The sequence below is a fragment of the Strigops habroptila genome, chromosome 2 (assembly GCF_004027225.2).
Source record: "Strigops habroptila isolate Jane chromosome 2, bStrHab1.2.pri, whole genome shotgun sequence".
NCBI lineage: Eukaryota > Metazoa > Chordata > Aves > Psittaciformes > Psittacidae > Strigops > Strigops habroptila.
In genome coordinates this window covers 29,202,466-29,225,382 of record NC_044278.2, presented here as the reverse complement: position 1 = coordinate 29,225,382, position 22,917 = coordinate 29,202,466, and the positions used below count along the sequence as shown (strand labels likewise).

At 42.8% G+C, this 22,917-nt stretch overlaps 2 protein-coding genes across 2 annotated transcripts in view; both read right to left on the bottom strand.

Moving 5' to 3' along the window:
- Positions 1 to 22,467, bottom strand: part of MRPS6 (mitochondrial ribosomal protein S6) — a 46,907-nt gene extending 24,440 nt beyond the window's left edge. The window contains exon 1 of the mRNA XM_030470600.1: positions 21,939 to 22,467. Coding sequence (XP_030326460.1) covers positions 21,939 to 21,983 — 45 coding nt within the window. The 5' untranslated portion in view covers positions 21,984 to 22,467. The remainder of the gene's footprint in view (positions 1 to 21,938) is intronic.
- On the bottom strand, positions 1,641 to 22,014 carry SLC5A3 (solute carrier family 5 member 3). The gene is made up of 4 exons (XM_030470590.1): positions 21,939 to 22,014; positions 13,189 to 13,475; positions 12,336 to 12,506; positions 1,641 to 8,536 (listed from the first exon to the last, which is right to left on the bottom strand). Exon 4 carries the CDS (start codon positions 8,232 to 8,234, stop codon positions 6,093 to 6,095), a length of 2,142 nt encoding a protein of 713 aa, XP_030326450.1. The 5' UTR covers positions 8,235 to 8,536; positions 12,336 to 12,506; positions 13,189 to 13,475; positions 21,939 to 22,014; the 3' UTR covers positions 1,641 to 6,092.
- Positions 22,468 to 22,917: the final 450 nt, after the last annotated feature.

The following is a 22,917-nucleotide window of genomic DNA, read 5'->3' as shown; positions in this document are numbered from 1 at the left end:
CAACACTTACTACAAGTAAGAATAGCTACGACAATTATGGACAGGCTCTCCAAAATAGCTTCACAAATATCTATTTTTTTGTTGTTTGTTTTTTTCCTCTATTTTTATTGAAACTTTGTACAGAAGTTTTAAACATTTCCATACAATACTTTTAGACAGGACAAAATGCCATGGTAAAGGAATGTAAACTGCAAGAAACACAGTCTGAAGTATCCAAATACTCTCTAATAAGAGTTTTAGTTTGAAGACTAATGCAGTAGGCAAAATAATATGCATACAGTATACAAAGAACAGTATACACAGGGCCAGCAATGCTAACTATGAAATTTTTGCATCAGATTTACTTCAAAGATTTATAGCAATATGATAATTCTATACACTAGACCAAAATTAATTTATCATACATCGTTTCTATGACAAAAAGCTTGTCATTAAGGACAGTAGCAACTTACAATATACTTAAGCTGTATTAATCTCATTAACACTTCTAAATCTATATTCCTACTACAGTAAATTTTTTTCAGTATATTGTCTTATAAGATCTTAACAGACCTTTAAATAACACTTTACCAAAAGAGACCTGGATCCATTATAGCGATCTTATCTACATGCCCATTTGGCTTATTAAAAAAAGAAAAAAAACAAAAAAAGAAAAAAAAAAAAAACCAAAACAAAACACCAAAACAAAACAAACAAACCAAAACACAAGGGACAAGGAAAAAGGCAGGTTTCAAATGTTATATGATATCATTTGGTTTTGGTCTGAAATGTATTTTAGTTGAATAGTTAAAAAAAAAAAAAAAAAAAGAAAAAAAAAGGCAGTTCATTAACTGGTATTTTATATAAAATCTGCAGAAAAATACAACAGCAACAAAAACCAAAAATACTTCACAGATATCTAAAAAAACATTATATCAGAGATAAAGGTAAAGCAGCATCACTTTGACACTGTGCTTTAAAAATAAGAAGATGAATGAAGAGACTGCTCTAGTGATATTAGAAAATTTGCTTTCTTCTTGAAGAAGAAGACTACTAACATTTTGCACAGCAACTATTTTTATAACCACCTCATTTAAAAACGTGTATTCATAGACACAGAGAATTGTCATATCATTACCATTTTTGCTCAAAGTGTCTGACTTTACACAGTGAAACTGATAATGCAAAGTGTCACCAGATGTCACTATACCATGAATTCAATATTAGAAGAGAAGCAAATGCCTTTAAACCAACACCATAAAAGAAATAATAGAAAGTGTTTTGTAAACAAAACAAACCACTTTGCAAAACAAGAGAGTTCAGAGATCTCACAGTGAAATCAGAAATCCTAATTATATATGTTTACATTCTAGGACTACTCTTTACCTTAGGCCAATTAAAGCACATTAAACCATTTAATTATATACAAACATTTTCTTAAAAAAAAAAAATTTAAAACATTGCACACACATCTGCTTTTTAACATCACGTAACAAGGTTAGTTTTTATTTTCAAAACAATTACATTTAAGGGCACAGAACATACAGAATACCAAATTAACAGATGAGTATTCTTGCTTCGCTATACATGCTAAATCCAAAGATTTCCTCAAGAAAGCTAGAGCTTAGCAACTCCAACTTCTTCCATGTATCCTGTTCTCTGAAAGGGAGCATCTCCCAACACCTCCTTTATCTTAGGATTTAAAAAAATATATATATAAAAAAAATAAAGCTGTACGTTTTAAAGTTGTAAGCATCTTCCGCTTTAAGTGCTCATGCAGAGATCCTCTGATGGCTCTGCCCACTTCACTGTAACCTTGTGGGAAATCCTTTCCACTACTCAGTTACAGCACTCTTGTGACTTGCATCAGAAGTCTCATGCTGGACCTTCTGGGATTAGGGTGGAAAGGGGAACACAGAAGTGGAGAAGTAGAAAATACACAAGCGGTATACTGAAGGCCATTTTAATTTCTTACAATCTCTCACTGTTTCCTTTCAGGTATTAGTAAAAGCTAACAGGAAAAAAGAAAAAAAAATCATTAAAAAAAAAACAACAAAAACCCAACCTAAACTTTGGCAGAGAATAGCATCAAATCAGTTATTTAAAAAAAAAGTTAAATAAGAACAGTCTCCCGAAGTTCTCCAGAAGCCTCTTTTTTAAATAAAAGGCTTCTAACAAATTTCTGGGAGAAAATTCAAACATCTTAACAGAAAAATAAGTTAACGGAAGTAACAAAAAAGGTGTCATTCCAAAATAAGTTTTTCAAGACATCATTCTAAACTCAAGGCAATAAATAAACCAGTCGCTACAAGACAGAAGCATGTGTCCTCCTGGATCTAACCCTGCATGACTAGCCAGTCCCACCACGGAGGCGGCCAGGCATTAAAATTCATGAAACTGATTGTCCATTATGGGAGACACTTTGTAGTTTTACTAGACCAAAAAGTTGGTGTTCAGACCGAAACAGTAACCTGGATTAACATCTTTTCCATGTAGATCATGATCAGAAGATTAGCAAAGGCATGTTTACGCTATAAAAAAAATCCTCAAGCAACTTCTTACACTAAGGTCCATAACACAGGGCAAGGTACTCGCTCACAAACAGACAGTTTGCTTGAAACCTTATCTTTATAGAAATATATATATGTATGGGGGTTTTTTTCTAATAAAGGTGTTTTATTAAGTGGTTATACTCAGCAAAAAACATCAACAAGTTCTACAACCTCTAAGACATGAAAACATAGCAAGACTGAAGAGGCTGGCATTAGGCAGAGAGTAGCATAGAAACATTTTTAAATGACTGAAAAAGCACTGGAGAAATAATTTGCTTAAAAGCTTCTTCACAATAATAGGTCTGAAGATGGGGGGATGCAAAGTATTACTTTATTAAGATCCTGATTAACTGCAAATTGCCACTGTGATTAATGCAGCAACTTGTTAGTTTAGCAAAACTGAGAATACATTAACTGGAAGATGGAGTATCTCAGATTCGACAGTCAAAGGTTGCACCGTACATTTGTGAAGGACTGTTGACTCCCTGCCACAGTCAAAGGAGAACTTCACCATAGATCTGACTGTAGTTACACTGAACAGGATACTGGCATCCTGTGTATTAATCATTCTCTTTAAATAGGAGATGACTTCAGGGGAAGAGAGGAGGAAAAACAAGCTGGGAAAAGCCATTATAAGCAAACCACTCTTCAGGTGGCTATAAAAGCCATGCCTTCAGCTTCATAATCATGTAAGGCACCCTGGGAAAAAAGCAAGCACAGATGAAGCACCAGCAGCCAAGCAAAAGGGTCCCTGAGCTAACCTGGCTTCACAGGTTAGGTGGCAATGCATTTTTTAATACTGAGAGCAGAAAGGACTGGTCTAGAAAAATCCAAGTACCAGCTGCTAATAGAAAGACATGCCAAGTTACTAAGGGACAGTGCCTGGTACATGAGTCTCTTTTCCTGTGCCAAATTAGGCATACTAGCAAGATCCCAGCCTTTTCAAGAAGATACTGTTGGACTGAGACTTATCTATACCCTCCAAAAGTTGTTATTTTTCATCCCACTAAGATCAAATTTTGCCCTAGGTTACTTTATCCAGCATAGGAAAAAGTAAAAATAAAATAAATAAAAATCAACTGTGTTTTACAGCTTTCTTACAGTAACTATCCTTCCCAACTCAGCCTACTAATGAAGCAACTTGAGATGCCATTACCCATTTCACATACTACCATTTTACCATTAAAAAGGATTTAAAATACTTTTTCTGAATGAAGCCAGCCACGCAAACCGTAAGAAAATGTGTCTCTTCACGCTGTTGTTAACACCAAGACTCAGGTATGGCAACTCTCCTCTTCTACATATATTGCAACTGCATTCCTACACTTATTCCAGTATTTCCAGTTAAGAATAGTCTGCTTTCCAGCAACAACAACTAAAAGTGGAGAAAGATAGGGCATCTCAGCCTCTGTTTAAAGTCTTGGAATGCATGGGATTCAGTTGATTTAAAAATCAACACCAAAACAAACAAACAAACAAAACACCCACAAAAAAACCACACTAAAGAAAACCCCCCAAAAATGGAAGTTAATAATTTTATCTGAAAATATGTATTATACATGATACTACTAAAAGCTATTTGGACAGCCTGCAGCTTACAGCACCACTGTACTTAGAAAGCAAACTTTCTCCAGCAGTCAAAGGCAGAATTAACCCAAATTTCATCACTACAGAACTATTTCACCCATAGGGATTGGTTCTTGCTTATGTGCCAAGGAAACATTGCTGGACCCTTGAACCAACGCTGTTGAACTGTCAGCATGGTCCCTCAGACCATTTCTGGCCTAGCCAGTTCATGCTCTCACAAATCCCCAGACAAGCTCTGGAACAAAGACAACTGGAGGAATTATTTTCACAGGAAGCCTGGATATGACTATTCTGCCATGGAGGGTAAGGGAGTTTACTACCACAAGTGCAGCCACACACTGTCAATTGGCCTATGCGCCCAAAAACAGGTCCTGACTTGGTTTAGTGTAAAGGCAAGCGCACCCAGGACGGAAACACATTCTCTTGCTTTAACAAGGGGGAAGTGGACCTTGCGGTCTGCTGAGCTCCACCAACCCACTGCACACACATCCTCCACACCTGGAAACCACTGGTCCCTGCCTTGGGCATCCATCCTTCAGGAGAAAAGAACCTCAGCATCTCAAGACCTACCGATCATCTGTGATCACCTGGGAAAAGTTTCACTTTTACCTGAAGAATCTTAAGGGCAGACCTCAATTGCTGACACAGATTACAACCGCACATGCTCCTCATCTCCTGACACAGAATCCCTCAGGAGTCATTCCTTAAAAAAGGTCCAACAGGGAAAAAGAGGAAGTGGAAGAAGACACGAGGCAAAAGGACTCTGGAAAATAAGGGCCACTTCCACCTCTTCCCCTCAATTCCCCTGCCTCTTGTCTTCCCACTTGGTTTTCTTCCCTTACAGACTCAGTGTGCAGCAATGGTAGGGATACAGAGTATTGCCCTTTTAAACATACACAGCAGAGAAGTTATTTTACAGTGTGCTTACCAAACTGAAGACATGCTAAGTCTCACACTTCTTTTCCTCATGTGGTAGAACCTACACACAGATTTTTTTCTCTAGAAAGAGGCTAACCCTAATTATGTACTAAAGGTTTGGACACTGAGGAGGCTGAATATACACTCTTCCATTTCAACATACTACAAAACCTAACTGAAGAGTATTTCTTTTTTTCCTTTCCCTCCTCTCCTCCATTGCCAGCTTGTCATCTCAAAGATTTTTGGTTTTTTCTTTTTTTTTTTTTTTTTTTTTTTTTAAATACAGCAACTTTTCAGTAATGGCATTTACAGTGGATAAAAATCAAAAGACAAGCATTTTCTTACAGAGAAAAAAAGACAGAAAGCTACTAACAGCTATCATGGTTTAAGTGCTACAAGATGAGACAAAATATCTTCCTGTTGTTGCTATAAGAGAAATGAGAAACTAAACACCCCCCCCAAAAAAAAAAAAAAAACACCCCCCAAAAAACCGCACCCTAACAAAACCTAAAAGCAGTGAGCAAAATTAAAGAGTGCTAAGGTGGCCAAGGTAATATAGGTATGTTACAAAGAATGACTACACAGTGATGTGCATCGCAGCCCTACATTTAAAAATCTTTCAACACAGCTTTAATAATTTAGATTTTACACATCAGCAAATGCTAAGTTGTTATGTTCTTCTTAATGCTGACTGAGCTATGTAACTGCCTGACTTCAAACACAGCCACCTGCCTGCCTTTGGTATATTTATACATGTATACATGGAAAAAACAAAAGGTTAGTACTGCAAATAGGAAAAAAAGAAAAAGGACAAAAGGGGAAAAAGACACGATACAACACGTTCTGCTTTCAGCAGAGATAGGACAACATGTCTCAAATGGTCTCTAAATAAGCTAAAGTTGAGCTGATCTTACAATTATAGCGTAAACAATGCCTGGGTTGCAGTTATGTTATTTGAAAAGAAAAAAAAATTAAAAACAAACAAACAAAAAAAACTCTAGAGACCTGTATCAACTTCTGTATGTTTAGCCATACCCTTAAAAGTTTACTATTCACTCACAAAGAGAAATAGACAAACATGAATATTCCAAGCGAACAGACACAGACCAGTCCAGTATTTAGTAATAGTTTAACTTTTGGAGTCTCTTCCAGCATTTGTAAACAAACAGTCTCCTCCTCCATCTCCCGAACAGCTCTCTTGTTCATGTTTTTACTTTTAAAGCCACAGAACCAATCTATGAATTTCAAATCTCTCTCTCTCTCATCAGTCTCTTCTTCATGCTTTTTCTCCCCCATCAAAGCTGCTTGTCCATTCGAATAACAATCAACTGGTGTCTCAACTTCAGAGTGACTCACAGAAATCACCGGGTTGCTGTCATCTCTGCAAGTAACCAGAAGATTGATATCCTCTGGCTTGATATTTTTAATATTTTCTTCCGATTTGCCGTTTGGAATTATATGGTTAGCATTTTCATTGCACTTGAGGATGCTCTTTTCCTGCACTTTGTACAGCTCGCCCTTTGCAGCGCTCTCTTTTACGTTCCTGTTTTTCACAGCCCAGAAAGTGGTTGTCCGAACCTGCTCCTTCGTAGGCGGAGGCGTGAGGAGGCTTACTACAAAGGTCACAATCCCAGTGATCCAGAAGAGAGTTGTCGCAACATACATGTAATGGATGTTTTTGATAAAGCTTGGCCTAGTATCTGGCTGGTTACACTCGGGAGCACGATAGATAAATGCCAGTATCAACCGTACCGCTCCAAGAACAAACCCGGCCATTCCGCCATAGAAAGCCCCCTGCTCATTGCAACGCTTCCAAAAGATACCCATAAGAAACAGAGCAGCCACTGGTGGGGTCAAGTAGTCCGCTACCTCTTGGATATAAAGGTACATCTGACCACCTTGCATTTCTACAATTATCGGGACCCAGGCAATGCTTATAACTACCATGAACGCAACAAAGACTCTTCCTACAATCATCAGTTCTCTAGACGTCGCGCTCTTCCGAATGAGCTTGTAGACATCAAGTGTGAATATGGTACTGGCACTGTTGAATATAGAGTCCAAGTCACTCATCAGTGCAGCAATCATCACAGCCATCATCAGTCCTCGCAGACCAACCGGCACAAGTTTCATCACCAAACGTGGGTAGGCAATGTTAGAGCATCCTGCTCTGCTCCCGCAGACTTGAAAACAGTGTTCTGGATTAATGCAGGCGATATCATCTGCAAACAGTATTCGTGAAATCATCCCTGGGACAACTATAATAAACATCGGCAGCAACTTTAAGAAGCCTGCCATCAGAGTGGATCCTTTGGCATGAGCAATGTTTTTTGCAGCTAAAACTCTCTGAACTATGACTTGATCAGCACACCAGTACCAGACAGAAGCCGGAGTCTGTCCCAACAGAAATCCAGGCCAGGGAATATCTTCATCTGTTGGCTCACGCAACATTTTAAGAGCATCAGGCTTTGGGTCGACATTGCAGGAATTGGTATTGGAAATGTTGTAGGTTAACAAGATAGATGTAATATTTGGTGACGCTAACATGTACCTTCTTTTAACTTCTTCAAACCCACCAACCTCCGTAATACTTATGATCATAAGTGTGAGGGCACCAATAATCATAAGCAGAGCTTGAAGCGTGTCTGTGTAGATGACAGCCACAAGACCTCCAGTCACAGTCAACAGTGCAGTCATTCCAATAAGGAGGATAACCGACAAATAGAGGTTCCAACCTAGCGATTCTTGAATAAAAAGTGCCCCTGAATACAAGTCAACTGAGAGTTTGGTGAAGATATAAAGAATTAGAGACAACGCTGCAAAATATATTTGAATTCTATGCCCTCCAAAACGCTTGGACAAGTATTCAGGCATGGTGTATACTCCCGACCGGATGTAGACTGGGACGAAGACCCATCCTAAAAGCTGCAAAAGCATTAAGGCGTTGAATTCCCATGCACCTACTGCAAATCCACTTGCTGCTCCAGATCCTGCGAGCCCAATGAAATGTTCGCTTCCAATATTGCTCACAAATAAAGATGCACCAATAGCTACCCAGGTCATAGAACGCCCTGCCAAAAAGTAGCCACTTACGGTGCTCCGATTGTATTTCCACATGGCAAAAAAACCTATGCACATTACAAGCACGAAGTACAGCACCACAATGGCAATGTCTGCTGTTTCCAAAGAAGCCCTCATTTTTGTAAACAAAATGCCTTCGCACAGCTGACGTCCACTTCTCGCCCCCCAGCAAACGTCTTTTAAGCCACACGTGAACCAGTTAACATATATCAACACTGTGGATCAAATTCTTTGTCCCTTGGTTTGCTGTCCTGATGCTGGTGGTTGTGGTATATTTACTTTCTCCGCTTCTCAAATGGAAATTTGGAACTTAGCACGCACTTTTAATCCACATTCCACAAGAGCATCAGCCTTAACTCAGTTGATGTAGGAGAAATTCTTAGTTGCAGCTAAGTTTAGTGAGGCCTACTGTACCAACCCTGCAAGGCAGCAAAGACAAAAGACAAAGATTGAATTAGAGAAGAATTTCATGAAGTAATGAGAAAAAATTTGAAGTCTAGTAAAACAATGACTGAACACCACAGATTTTTTTTCCCCCTTATATTTCCTGCTGTATTTATGCAATCCATAACATACATAGTTGAATATTTGTAGAACTAAGTAGCAATGCCTTTTACAAGTCAACTTTAATGTTTACAAGTACCTTAAGGAACGCAGCAATTCTGGAGTATTAAATGACCCAAATTCCCCACAACAAGGCAAGGAACAGAAATACATTTTATTTTTCTTTAGAGTTTCACAAGTCTACTTCTCAAGCCACTAAACAAGCCTTCCTCTTTCAAGCAATCTTAGGGAAATAAAACAAAATCAAACAAAAGGCAGCCACTAAGGAGCATTAACCTGGCTAGTCATTTCCTGTACTGCTCTAGCACTGCACCCCACAAATCTTCATAGATCCTGGCATCACATGCATGCATTTAAGACACCAGCTGGCTGCTAGAGCTAAAAATCAAAGCGAAGTCGCAATACTGTCAAAAAACAACAAATTTAAGATCAGCTAGAAAAATCAAGGTTATTCACATGAGTTTGCACCTGTCTGGGGTACAGATGATTACAGAGCTCTTCATACACATCCCATGTAATCCAAGTGAAGAAAAAGTTCAAACAAGGGACAAAAGCAAAACAATGCCTGACCTCTAGCTTTAGGGTATTTCTGTCTGCTATGTGCCTTTTGATCCTCACACCCACAAGGTTTCAGCATTTTCTGGGAGCACGCTAGGCACATGGGAGAGAACCGGATGGATTTTGTAGCAGTTGCAGTTGCTAGGATGCCAGGAAACAGTTCCCAGCACTATCCACTTGTATCCAAGCACTAATAGGATCACTAACATCAGAGGTACAGGGTTTTGACGCAAAGCATACCCTGCCACTCTATTCGTGAACCCTCAATCACACCCAATTCTACCAAAGCATATCAGGAAACAGGCACTCATTTCACCAAGCAGGTTTGAAGTGCTCAAAGGAGGAAAGGGGATAATACAACGACTTGCTACCAGACAACCAGACAGGTTGGAGAGTAAGAGGCACTGAAGAGCTGCACAGTGGCTCCTACTTCTGCTGTGAAGATAGGATTATCCTATCTCCCTCTACACGATGAGAGGTATCATCTACCTATATACATCTGTCCTGGGTGTATACACCCAAACCCTTACGGGTTTAGAGAGCGCTGGACATAAGATTCTTCTACTTCCTACACCAAATGTGCACAGCAAGGGGAAGACCAAAGCAAAGAACTCGTTTAGTCTAAAAATCAGAACTCAAACCTTTAGTATTCAAGATTATTACAGAAGAGTACGGAACAGGGTCTGACTCAATTCCTCTTTCCCACTCACTGCTAAACATAATATGGGCACAAAAAAAATTTAAGTAAAAGAAAAAATAAAATCACTGCACTGGATCTTTTGCTGATCATAAGGTCTACCAGCCTTAGAAGTCTTACAAGCAACAGCTTCAGGCACTCCCCCTTCCACTTCATTTGTAGAAGTGCTTTGGCACTATGCTGAAGCTCACATTTCCTTATTAATTCATCTATGATTAACTAGAACAGTCACATAACATTCTAGTATTTGGGTGGACTCTTGTTTAGCATCCCTGCAGCGTATTCATTATGTTAAAAAAAAAAAAGAGAGAGCAAATAAAAACATTACAAATTCTCAGATAGACCATAATAAAAACTACAGTTAAGGTTGAAAATGCAGACATTCCCCCCTCTACCTCACTTTGTGCATTACTAAAGGCAGCAATGGTGCTGATGTAAGAACATGCACTTCACATTAAGATAGATGTATTTTTAAAACAGCTTACAGCAAACCACAACTTCAGCCTTGAGAAATTCACAATCATGGTACTCATATAAGCTGGCTGTTTTTCAAGAGCAGTTCAGAATCAAAAAAGATAAAAAGGGTTCCCCACCACCACCACAAACCCACATGAGAATACAGATATTCATTCTGCAGAAGTTATAGTCAATAAAGAGAGACTATGGAGACATGGCACAAAATGGACTGATTACAGTAGTGTGCTAAATTTATCATGCTCATAAGCCTCAAACCACAGATGTATTTTAAATCCTTACATAGAAGGATTCACATTTATCCCCACCCGCAAATGAAGTGGTAGTTAAATGCTCTATTAGTTTAATCCAATACAAAATTATGAACACTTCAGATCGTATGACACAATCAGATACAAGTATAATGTACTACTCTTAGTTTTAAGCACTTTTGAGTAACGCTTTAATAGTTTTGCATCTTTTACTATATTCAGCTAAGTTTTCAAATGCAACTACGTTGTAATGTTTATATCAAAACTGTAAGTATTTTAAGGAAAGGGGAAGAAGATACTTTCCTCAGAGTGGAAAGAAGGAAAACTACCATATAGAAAATTAGAATAATGGGCAAACTAAGGAAATAGTAATAATTGATATTTTCCCTCTTCTATTGTCCTGTTCTGTTACTGGAAAATGTTATACTTGAACTTTAGTTCACTTTCCACCACCTCCCCTGTATGTTAATCAATGACCTTGCAAAACTATACTATACTGCAATATCCATAAATAAATATTTGTTAAAACTGTATCTATTTGATACAAGAGGTACCAAGCTCATAGTAGAACTATTACAAGCATGTTCAATCCCACTGAAAAGTGTGTAAGTATTAGATGCAGCCGCCCTTGAATAAATTGTGACATTTCTCAATTAGGATACTTTGCCAACTACAGTGGGCTCATTCTAACCCAAATAAACAATACGCAAAGTTTCTTGAGCATTTCCACCTCAAGGCACAGCCAGACCATGCATTTGAAATGATCAGGCTACAAGGACCCGAAACATCACCTTTGTAATCAACATCCGAATTTTGCAGGGTTCAGCTTGCTTGAGTAGGAAGGTGGAAAGCTTTCAGTAGCTGCTAGAAATCTGCTGCACTGTCACTAAATTACTGTACTAAAGTAGCTTCTTGTACCAGTTTCTTATTAGACCTAATTCTAAAATAACCCTGGAACTTTTTTTCATTACAAAAATGAGACTCGTCCCTCTGAACTTTCAGCAAGTTATGACCTCAAGTCTTAAGAAGGACTTTTGAGATGCCCCATGCGAGTTTAATCTCAAGTTATTAGAACAGCATTACATTGTGGCACTGACAGAATACAAAAAAGACAGAAAGACTGCACTGCTGCCAAGGACTGATTTTTTCCTTTTTTTTTTTTTCCCCCCTAAGGCTGTTTTCTGGCTGGATCATATCAAAGACACAAAACAATGTGCTTCCCTCTTGTCTGAAGATAGAGGGCCACAGCTTTGGTGAAACAATGCATATGTCTCTCCAATGGGCAGCCTGTCCTATAATAAAAAAAATAAAAAGTCTCAAGCAATTCCCTGAAGAGATATTAGATAATGTGAAGCAGATTTAGGGTGGGATTCTTAGGAGAAATTTTTATGACTGTTTTAAAGGAAAACTTTCTCCACAGTGCTTTTCTAATAAAACAGGTCTTTAAGCATGCCAGAATCGAACTGCTCCAGCCCTAAAGCAATGTTTGTTTTCTGCTTAGTGTATTTCTCTTCTCAGCAGATAGGAAGTTTCTCAGTTGACTTTCCTCTTCTTTTACAGTTAAAGAGTCAGTCCCAATGGCAAACGCTTTAAGGGTTATTTCAAGGATGCAAATGCCCACATATCACACAGGAGTGTCCACTGCTATCATTTGTTAACAAACGAAGTACATACTTAACTGTGTTCCTAGACTTCAAAGTAGTTTTGAGGTTCTTTCTTAGAAGCAACAGATTTCTTCTCCACCTTCTTCAAGCAGGGGTTATGTTAACTCATGCTGGTAGCATTTTACCTATTGGACAACTCACTTGCATGGAAGAAATATACCCAGATCGCCAGGCTCAACACCTACACAGAAAACAACAACAATCCAACAATCTCTCTCCCAGAAAACAAACAAGCAAAAAATGTCTCATGCCTTGAGCAGGCCTGTACAACGTTCAATCCCGTGAGTGTATTGGCTGGGCTGCTCACACTGCAGGCTACCTGCTACAGACACACAAGTGAGTTCCTACCTGCTCCACAGTAAACACAAGGCGTTCTGAGGTAGCCTATCTCAGAGGAAAAAAAAAAGGGGGGGGGGGGGGCAGGAAAAAGCTTCATTCCATTTATTGCAGCACTCTAGAACACAAAAAAGGAGCACAAATATTCTTCATGGAATAACTGATACAAATAACTGAACTGATAACAATAACTGAATAACTGATACTTGTCCTTATGCAATACATGCCCTTGAGAAAGGGGAGGCCATCCCTGCCAGCTGCTGAATAGAGCACTAAACATCCAGGACCAAGTTTCAGGACTTTCCCTTGTAAACCAGAAGCTGAAGAATAAAGCTGGGCAGGAATCCCACCTGAGACAAACAGCATATGTCACACGAAGCAGGAAAGCTCGGAGGCACAAGTTGACCTGCAGCATCTAATAAATAACTTGAGTTAAGGTCTGGACTGGCATCCCCAGCAGCCCAATAGGCTGAAGTAGAAGAGTACCATATTTACAAGTTACCCAAACCAGCAACAACCTGACTAACCTGTTTGCCACATGTGCTCTGCTGCCCCAAAGTGGTGCTGCATCAACACTTCTGCTGGCCTTGGAGAACACAGGTGCCGCAGAGGCAACTCTATAAATCATCACTAGCATAAAAGTCCAATCTGAGGTGCAAGGTTCAAGTCAGTCACTCAAAGGAGTTATGAACACACAGTGCACTTTTTTGTCTGGGGTATCAGGAACCGCTCCAGTTCTGGTCTTCATTTAACTGCAGCATCAGAAAAAGAAGCTTGCTCCTCAACACATTCTTCTTGATCCTTTTCTAAAGGACTGCTGAAGGAGACATGAGAGAAATAAGTAACCTCACAGCATGCAGTTCAGCAGAAGAAACAGAACAACAGAATAGATAAAAGAAGTCAGAAATGTAATGCTACTATTACAGAAGCAGTTACTGGAGTTCTGTAAGGCCAACTGAAGCTGAAGAGCACTGTGACTGTCAGTGTTAGAGTAGCAGATCAATTTAGTTGGTTTTGTTTTTAACCATTCTTTCCCCCATCCCAAGTGTACACACACATTTAGGTCTCCCACCGAGTCATAAATTAAGGAGGGGGAAAAAGAAAGGGCAGAAAGAGGATGCAGCTTTATTGCAGTGTTCATTCAGCACTCCGTAAACACAACAGAAACTACAGTACTGTTGAACTGCAAAGCAAGAGGAAAATGGCTTATTTTCTGAAACACACATCACTAGCAGTGTCTCAGCAAGCCACTTCTTGCCACTGCCTGTGGCAATCACGTTTGAATGGTTTCTTTTGCCATGAGTCAGTCCCCAGCACTGTCAGGAATAATGAATTTATTTGCTTCCACTGTTCTTCCAAAAAACTCCAAACACCTAAAGGGAAAAGAGGGGGGTTAAGCTGGGGCAGAAGAAAGGAGATAGAAAGTTCCTTCTTACTTATTTAAATAAACAGACACCAGAAAGACTATCTTCTCCATGCCTACTGAGACATACTGTAGTCATCTTACTTGGGCCTTAAGAAAGACTAGTGCATCAGCATAAGTTAAACTATTAAAGAAAATATGTAGGTAAGTACTTCCTCTTCCCCTCGTCAGCCCAAAGAATCAGCTTGTTCACATGGGTGCCAGATGTTATCTGGGTTCTCTGAAGAGAGCAGAAAGCACAGCCACTGCTCAGCACCACTGAGGAACTGGGCTGCTCTTCCCTGGCAAATAAACAGAATCATTTATGCCTCTGCCACAACTCAAGTAGACCACTACCAGAGATCCTCAAAGACGGGTTGTCACTGCAAGCAGCTCCATCCCTCAGCACCAGAAACCATGCTTTTCTTTGCAACTGCAGACAGATGACATTCTTCCTTCTACACAGAAACTGGAAGCAGAATAGGACAGAGGGTACTGAGAAGGCACATGGTCAACAGTAACCAAGTAAAGAGCACAACAGGGCAAACAGGGAAAGGAAGCCATTTAGTGGAGGTGGGAAGGGGTGTCTCCTCCAGGAGATGGCAATCAGGCGGAATTTCCCTGCCAGGTAAGTGTGCCAAGACATCAGCTTACATACTAAGTTGGATTCTGCAGAGGGACATTGAGCCCAAAGACTCAAATTACTTCTTGTGGCAACCTAAAGCTCAGAAGCACAAACATTTCAGTGCCACTGGCAAGTACTATTTACCTAAATTAATTCAATGAAGTACTTAGTCACTAAGAGCAACAGCAAGAGAATGGATAAAACAAGCATAAACATGCAAGTATTTCATTTCTGTAGAGGATTTGGGACCACGCAATCAAATGTTCTGGACATGAAGGACCAATGTTACCACCCTAGAAGCACACCATCACAAAGTGTTGCAAAAACTCTACCACTACTGAAGATGAATGTTTTCTTTAGCTGCAAGGTACAAAGATGTGATCCAGTTGGTGAGATCCTCCAAGCCTCCTAGTCTGCTGGGTGCTCTTGCACCTTCCTGATGATTTTAAGACACCAAAACAAGATCTTGGTTATAAAACACCTGGTGCTATTCTACATCAAGCTTTGTAATTACCTATATTAAAACCTAGCAAACATTGATTTATTTTCTAATAGTGTCAAACACATCCACTCCACTGAACACATTCCCTTCCCATATCCATGCTCTGCATGTACCTTTGTTTTTAATTATTATTCCAATAGGTATTTGCATGACTGAAGCACAAGGACTGGCTTGCAAGTGGACAAACAAGGATTAAAAAAAAAAAAAAAAAAAAAAAAAATAGCAGAACAGTTTCTATATAGTTCCCCACAATCGTATTTCTAGGATTCATGACCTTCCTTTACACTATCTGCTTCTTTCCTTCCCCTCTCTCACAAGGGGTGATGCATTTTCTTTCATTTCCAGCACCAGTATTTGCACTAATGCTCCTACAGTACAGGTCCTTCACTAGTACAGATCTTGCCTTACTTTCCATATTTTTACTTCCCATCTTTCCTGTTCCTTTTCTGTACAACTAGTTATGTTTTGCAGTTTTGTCCTCCCTTGTACTTTTCCCCCTTTCACCTTCTTATCAGCTCTTCTACAAAATGCACACCAGTGATATTCCTCCTGATCCACTGGGCAGCCCAGTGGTTCCTGCTGCCCTCGGATAAGCAGCACAGAGGCTGGTATATGCAGCTCTATCAACCAACTGCTTCCACCTAAGCAACAATTGCCACAGACTTGTAACGGAAGAGGTCTGGGCAGCCGTGCATCAAAGAATTACCTTGCTTTTTATCAGAGCAGGCTATCAAGTTACTTGATCGATAATCACCAACAACCAAACTAATTTTCAGGTGGAAATTGCCAGCATTATGGCTCTGGAACAAGAGAATTTGAGAAATCAGCTCCTGAAGGAATACGTAAAGAAAGCAAGAACCTTCATCATCACCAAATGTGCTATGTATGATGTATTGGAAGAAAGCAAACATATACTACATTCATATTTGAATTTAACAGCTTATTCTAAGCGATACGATGGATAGCTTTAAAAATCAGTCACTTCTGAGGGTTTTTACAATAATGGAGAGCAATAATGCTATTTTATCACAAGTTCTTTTCTTTTTTCCTCAACAGTTGAAGGACAGAATCTGCTCTCGTGCCAAAGTTTATAAAACATCTCCCTGTTCATATACATGGTGCATTCACATGTATACATCCACACAGTGAACAAATTATGAGAGATACACAGCCAAGAGAGAAGAGCATGTTGTTAATTAGGCAACAGGAGCAAAAAGGAAAAGAGAAGTCATATCTTCAAGGTTAAGCTGCCATTTCCTCCCACTGAAGAGGGGCTAGCCAAATCCCATCCAAGTCTGCCAGCCCCAGCATGGACACAAGGGCCTGCCCACAGTCCTGCCCCAGCGCTCAGACTTGCAGCTCTATAACTTAAGGAACAAGAGTGGCAGAGTTGACCAGGGCATCCCACTACATACACTTACTGAAGCGCACCACTCAATACACTGCAGAAGCCTGTGTAAACCAAGAGGCTTTCCAGTCCGTTATTCTTGCCATTAACTTAGTACTCACTTCGGACATCTTTGCCAAATTCGCCTCGCTAACAACTATCTGCTACAAAAGGGCTTAAGCTATCTTGCAGAAGAGAATAAACCTCTACCTCCCCCAAAACCAAAGCCAGGCACATATCCCACAGTTGTCAGAAACTTAGAAAACGACCACTCTCAAGTCTTAAGATTGAAAAAAGGCAAACATCAATCAAGAGGGTATCATTCTGAAATGCTGTCTGCATAACACACTTCAAAATCCAGTTATTCTTATGGAAATACTTAAGGCAAAAAGCAAAAAGCTGAATCCTACAAGGAGAGTAAATGCTAGATCTTCTTGTCGTCCAGTCTTGTCTTTTAGTTTCGACACTTTGGTCTTCTTTTCAACACCAGCCCAAACACAAGGGTCCCTTCCTGCTATGCACAATATTGTGAAGAGCAGCCTGTTTAGCCAACTAAAACAGTCAAAGGAAAGAGAGGAAAACTTCTGTGTAATTCTAACCTGCTTAGTAAAGGAGAGAAGCAGGGAAGACGTATGATTCAACTGTAGGAACAGGTAGGTTCACCAAACAGGAAAGAAAATAAAACCAGTATCTGCCTGCTCACTGCCCTTTTCATTCTCCCCCACTTCTTCCTAGCAAACACGGTATCAAAAGCCCAATTGCTGCAGCTGCCTACACAGCAATTAAGTGCAGTATTCAAGATGTCAAGCAACACTACTGCCCATTACTTTGGCTTTCCTAAAATAGCTAACGATCTCCACAGCAGGTAGGGAATTTTTGAAACATGGCAATCCACTCCAAAGGCAACAAACAGATGCTGAAGACAAGCTATGTTATGTGAACATGCCAGTCAAACTGAGAGCCCAGATGCACTGTAGTATTACAGAGGTGGGTGGATGGGTCCGCTAGTCTGAGTATTTACTGAAACAAGGTAATTAGGTTTTAGCCTACGACACATACTATGTATTTGTCCTCTGCTACAGGTGAAGTGGGAGAGAAGAGTATGTCACTAGTAAAATATCGATACGCTTCCTCATTTTTAGCGAATTACTCGAATATAAAGTGTTTTCAAACTGTCCATTCACTTCAGCTCCAGTTACAAAGTTGTTCTGTTGAAGACGGGTGTCCCCGCTCGCAAGAGTCGAGCAGCAGCAAGAGCAGCATGGGAATACCGCCACCTTCTCTGTCTGTCCTAGGTTGCCCAGGATGCCAAATTTCCTTGGAGGGTATCTCGCATTGCCGCCCTGTGGTCAGTCTGCAAAACAGCATCAGAGCAATAGGAAGCCATTTCCAGCTCTTCCTTCCCCTCCCTCACCCCCCCTCCGCACACTTCCTTCCCCCGGGCTCTCAAGGGCGTTTTGGCAGGACGAGAAGGGTAGGAAGAGGAAGCCTCTCTGAAAAGCTCTCTCCAGCCAGCCACAACTCCTGCTAATGCACTAGCAGGTCACTACCCTTTCCTGCTGAAGGACCTGCCCTGCCATAATCCCCCCGCTGAAAGCCAAAGATGACCCTCCTGGGAAAAAGACAGAAATAATTAGAAGTTCATCTTTTGCTATGAATAGTAAATTTTAGAACAAGAACAGCTGTGTCTTCATTTTGTACCTCTACCTTCACCACAACTGTGGTCTTTGACTCAGGCTCTAGAGGGTAGGCAATGTGTTGTTTACATGTCTGTACACAACTGATAGCAAGTCTGCCAAACTCCCCAAGCTCACCATACTATTTGTTATTTGCATGTTAGAGCGTAGAAAGCCACACACATGGGCAAAATTCACTACTTCTACTCTAAGTTCAGTCACTTCACTGGCCTTATCCTTTCTTGTCCCAAAGCACCTCCTCCATATACCCACACATGGAGTAACACAATCCAAGCCCTCACTGCAGCTACTCTTCGAATACAGTGATACCACAGAGAAGTAGGGGGTTTTATTTATTTTGGGGTGTTTTTTTATTTTTAGGTTTTTTGTTATTATTGTTTTCCTAAGAGTCACTGACTGGGGTCTCTGCTGATCAAAGACTCTGTCCATAAGCAATTTACAAATACAGTATTTCTAGTGCAAGTCAGTTACCTGCTCACACACTACCTACACAACAGCACAGAGAATGGCTGTGCAGTTCTGACTTCAGAATAAAGTCACAAGCTTTTGTGACAAGTACATGCAGACAACTGATGACAAAGTTGGAAAGTAAAAGTTTATCCCCTTGCCGCCCTTCCCTTCCCTCCGAGCCTCTGGGTCTTGCATTTTTAAGACACAAAAGGAAAGCTGAAGAGGCTCCGAGGAAGTCTGACTAGTAGCAAGGGGACACGGGAGCATCAGGCAGGACCAAGGGGTCATGCTTGCCCTGTGCCCATGCTGAGGCTAGCTGGATAGGGAGATCAGCTTCACAGCAGGCTCCACAGTTCACAACAGAAACCACATGCAGGAGAAGAATGAGGAGGAATCCCCAACTTGAACGCAAGCAGTGCTAGGGAACAAGAGAGTTTATGGCAACAAAAAGTGAATTTGAGGGATTTATTCTGCCTAGATCTATGAAAATGCCAAGGTAACTATTAAAAACAATTGTGGGTAAGGGAAACCCCACAGAACCACAAAGTTTGTCTCTGAAGAGAGCTGTGAAAGTCTACCAAACTATAACTATGAGAAGGTTTGCACTCAAGCTGACAGGGAGCTCACAGGAGTTAGTGACAGCCCTGAAGGGCAACAAAACCGAGCAGCAGGGGTTTAGGGTTTTTTTTCCCTGCAAGGCAAGGGAGCTATCAGACATGAGGAAGGATGCCACAGACACCAAGAGAGGAGTCAGCACTTGCTCAAGCCTCAGCCTAAAGTAGGCACTGCAGCACACAGACACTGCACTGAGGGGCTGACACAGCAGGACAGCAAACACCTGCTCAGAGCAGCTTCATCAAGAAGTGCTAGGGTCAAGAAGCAATGCAATTTATTCAGGACTGTACATGATCTCTCCAACTCATACAGGAAGGAGTTACACAGTCACTCCATAATTTCAGATTGGTTTATTAAGCCCAGATTCAGGTCTCCATGCTTTGGCTAACTGAAGTTAGCATTCCAGTTGAGATTAGGCACTGCTACGGGGATCATTAGAGCAACTCCTTTGCCAGGCTTCAGCGGCACCATGAAGCATACAACCACTACAGAAGTTTTTTTTGAAGTGTTCTCGTTACACAAGAGAGGCAGCAATAGCAAGATACTGGAACACACAAAAAAAGCACCTAGATCTGGTGTACTGTCAACAGCGACAAAAAAAAAAAAAGGCATCTAGAATACAAGTGTAGGTTAAAAACAGCAGTACACCTGAACCAAAATCTAAGCATTTTAACATAACCACAGAGCAAAAAGAACACCTTAAAATACATCTATCAGGAAAGGACACACTGGAGTCAAACTTCAAAGAGGAGAAGGCTGAAGATGTTAAAACCTGAGTGCATTGATGCTCATTAGAAGCATCTTACAGCTAAAACAGCTAAAAGCTTATCCCTGCATCTCTGTGCTCAGATCCTAGGAATCAATGATCCTTTCCACCAGAAAGCACTCCCTGGCATCCTTTCCGAGTAGTCAGTTCATTTGTATCTCACTATTATGTCAGATTTGCTACACTTTCTGTCCTGCTCCGCATTTAGTGTCTGCACAGCATAATGCATCTCCCACATTAACAGCATGTACACAAAAAGCATCTCAACGCCTTACCTATGGCTCATACACTGATGGGGAGGGGTGTGGGGAAAAAGAAAAAATTACATGTTGACAACCCAAGTGCAAAGGCATCGTGTTTTGTCAGACCAAATGCTGCTCTGCGAGGCGGTGCAGCAATGTCACCAGATTTTTTCTCCCTGTTGCTGTATTTCTCCACTAGAGGACTCACCTGAGAAGTCTACTACAGCTTCTGCAGTTAAGCCAAGTTAAAAAAAAAAAAAAAAAAAAAAACACACAACCCCGACATGTGGATGGTACATGTAAAATGAATGGAAATGTACTAGTAGATGTAGCACATTTAATACATGAAGACATGCTCCCGTAACTACAAAAGAAACACGGCAAAGCTATTTAGCTTCCTGCTATTTTATGACAAACATACATGTTCATTTAAATGAAGGTTAAATGCGAGAGCAAGCATGTCCGTGCTGGGTCAGATCAGAAGGCTACAACCCAGCAGAAGTGCTGCTACATTCCAACACCGGCACTGCATATTAAGCTGGAAAGTAGCAGATAAACAAAGGCTAGAGAAGGTGGTAGAGAAGGGCCAGGATCAGCTATTATTTTCCAAATAAAGGGTCCCATCTACACAGAGGTGCTTCTATTTTATTATTTCTACGTGCAAGTGCACACACCCCCTGCACAGATTCAGCTCTCGTAAAACAGAGCATCATATAACCTCCCTCGCTCACACCACGGCTTATCATCACGCCACCAAAAACAGCAGCAACGGCTAGCAACCCTTGCCGTGGATGGTATGGGGAGCCGTATCTGCGGAGCTCAACTGGTGTTAGCAACGGCAGGGAAGTAAAAATAATAAATAAATTCTTGACACTTCCCTGGTACGGATGGGGCTGCAGAGGCTGGAGCTGGCATCCCACGAGGGGAAGCTTGCCAGAGCAAGCCCTTGCTTTGCCCCACCGAGGCTCCCCGCAAGGCCTCGCAGAGGAGAGAGGACCTAGTGCGGGGCTGCTGTGACCTAGCGAGGTGCCCAGCAAAGCCATCGCAGGTGCTGGGGAGGGTGTGAGGCGCACGGCAACGGGAAGCGCTGGTGCTGCAGAGGAAGAGGGGGACTTCCCTGCACCAACGCATAGGGGGCAAGGAAAGGGCTAAGTTCACTTGCACCAGGCAAGGGGCAGGGAGGGCGAGATAAGAGAGGGAGAAATGCATCGATTTCGCCAAGCGGGGGATCTGCTTACCTGCGTACCAAAGGGGAGGGGGAAAAGAAGGTGACTGCGGCTCTAGGGCAGGAACTAATCAAACTCTCCAAAGGAGCAGGGAGGAAAGAGAAAAAGAGGAAGGGGAGAGAGGGCAGAGAAAGACACACGGGGAGTCCGAAGCGCGCTGCGCGGCCCCGCTGCATAGCGCGGAGGGGAAGCCGGGGAGGGCAGCGCTCGCCCCGGGGAAGGGACCGGCCGGGCCGCCCCGTGCTCTACGGGGCAGCACGCGGCGGCGAGAGGAGGCACCGAGAGGACGCCGGGGGCAGGGGGAGCGTGTCTGTCGGGTCCCACCTGGCTCGCTCCCTCCCTCTCGTCTCCCCTCCTGCACTCACCCTCTGCATGGCTTTCACGATCAAAGCCAGTTCATAGCGGGGCATCTTAGAGCTGGCCGTGACGGGAGGAGCGGGGATGCGGTGGGGCAGAAGGTGGGGAGGAGGGGGCGGCGATGCCGGAGAGGAGGGGAACCGGAGGAGGAAGGCGCGTCCCCGGCGGCAGGCGGTGCTGGCGGCGGCTCCTGCCCGCGCGGCTCCCAATCTGCACAGACACCCAGGCGGGCGAGCGGGCGGCGCGGCTTAAAGGGCGCCGGCAGCTGCGCAGGCTCCGCCGCACCGCCCCCTACCCGCGCCAAGCGCCGCCTCCGCCGCGCACACGCCCGCTTGCCGGGGGGCCGCCGCCGCCCGCGGGCTGCCCCGCCGCCAGGTCCGGGGGAACAAGGGGGCCCTGCAGGGAGGGAGCGAAGGGGGACACCCGCTGCCGAGCAGCGAGCCCGAGCCCGGCAGGCCGAGCCGCGGCTCGGGCGCCGCCTACCCCCCCGCGGCGGCTCAGGGCCTGCGCCCGCCTTCCGCCTTCCCGCCGCCGCGGCGGTGGTTGTGGCTGCTGCAGGGAGTGGAAATTTCCACTGTGTCCGCCCCCTCGCTCCCCTTCTCCGCACACACACACACACACACACACACTCTCACACCCGAGACCGCACATGGTGGGGGGGGGAGCACAGTGCGGGGGGCCCTGCGCCTGGCTCCCAGCCGCCGGCGCCCGCGGCCCTGCGGCCATCGCCCCCCGCACCTGGGTGGGCTGGCAGCGGCCGCGGGCTGCGCGGCGAGGCACCAGCCCTGTGCTGGAGGGCGAGGCGAGGGTGCCGTGGAAGGCTGGGGCTGCGTGTGTGGGGCACCCCCAGCTCTTCCAGAACCTTCCACGGCCCAGTGCCTTGGTTGCCTCTGACAAGTGCAGGTGGAGGTGGCCACCTAAAGCGGGCTGGGTGTTGGGACCCGGAGGAGGGCTGGTGGGGTGGAGGTAGACCTGTGTGGCTGGCCT

Bases quoted from the DNA above. Each gene is read 5' to 3' on its own strand.
- SLC5A3 (XM_030470590.1), bottom strand. From the start codon at position 8,234: ATGAGGGCTTCTTTGGAAACAGCAGACATTGCCATTGTGGTGCTGTAC.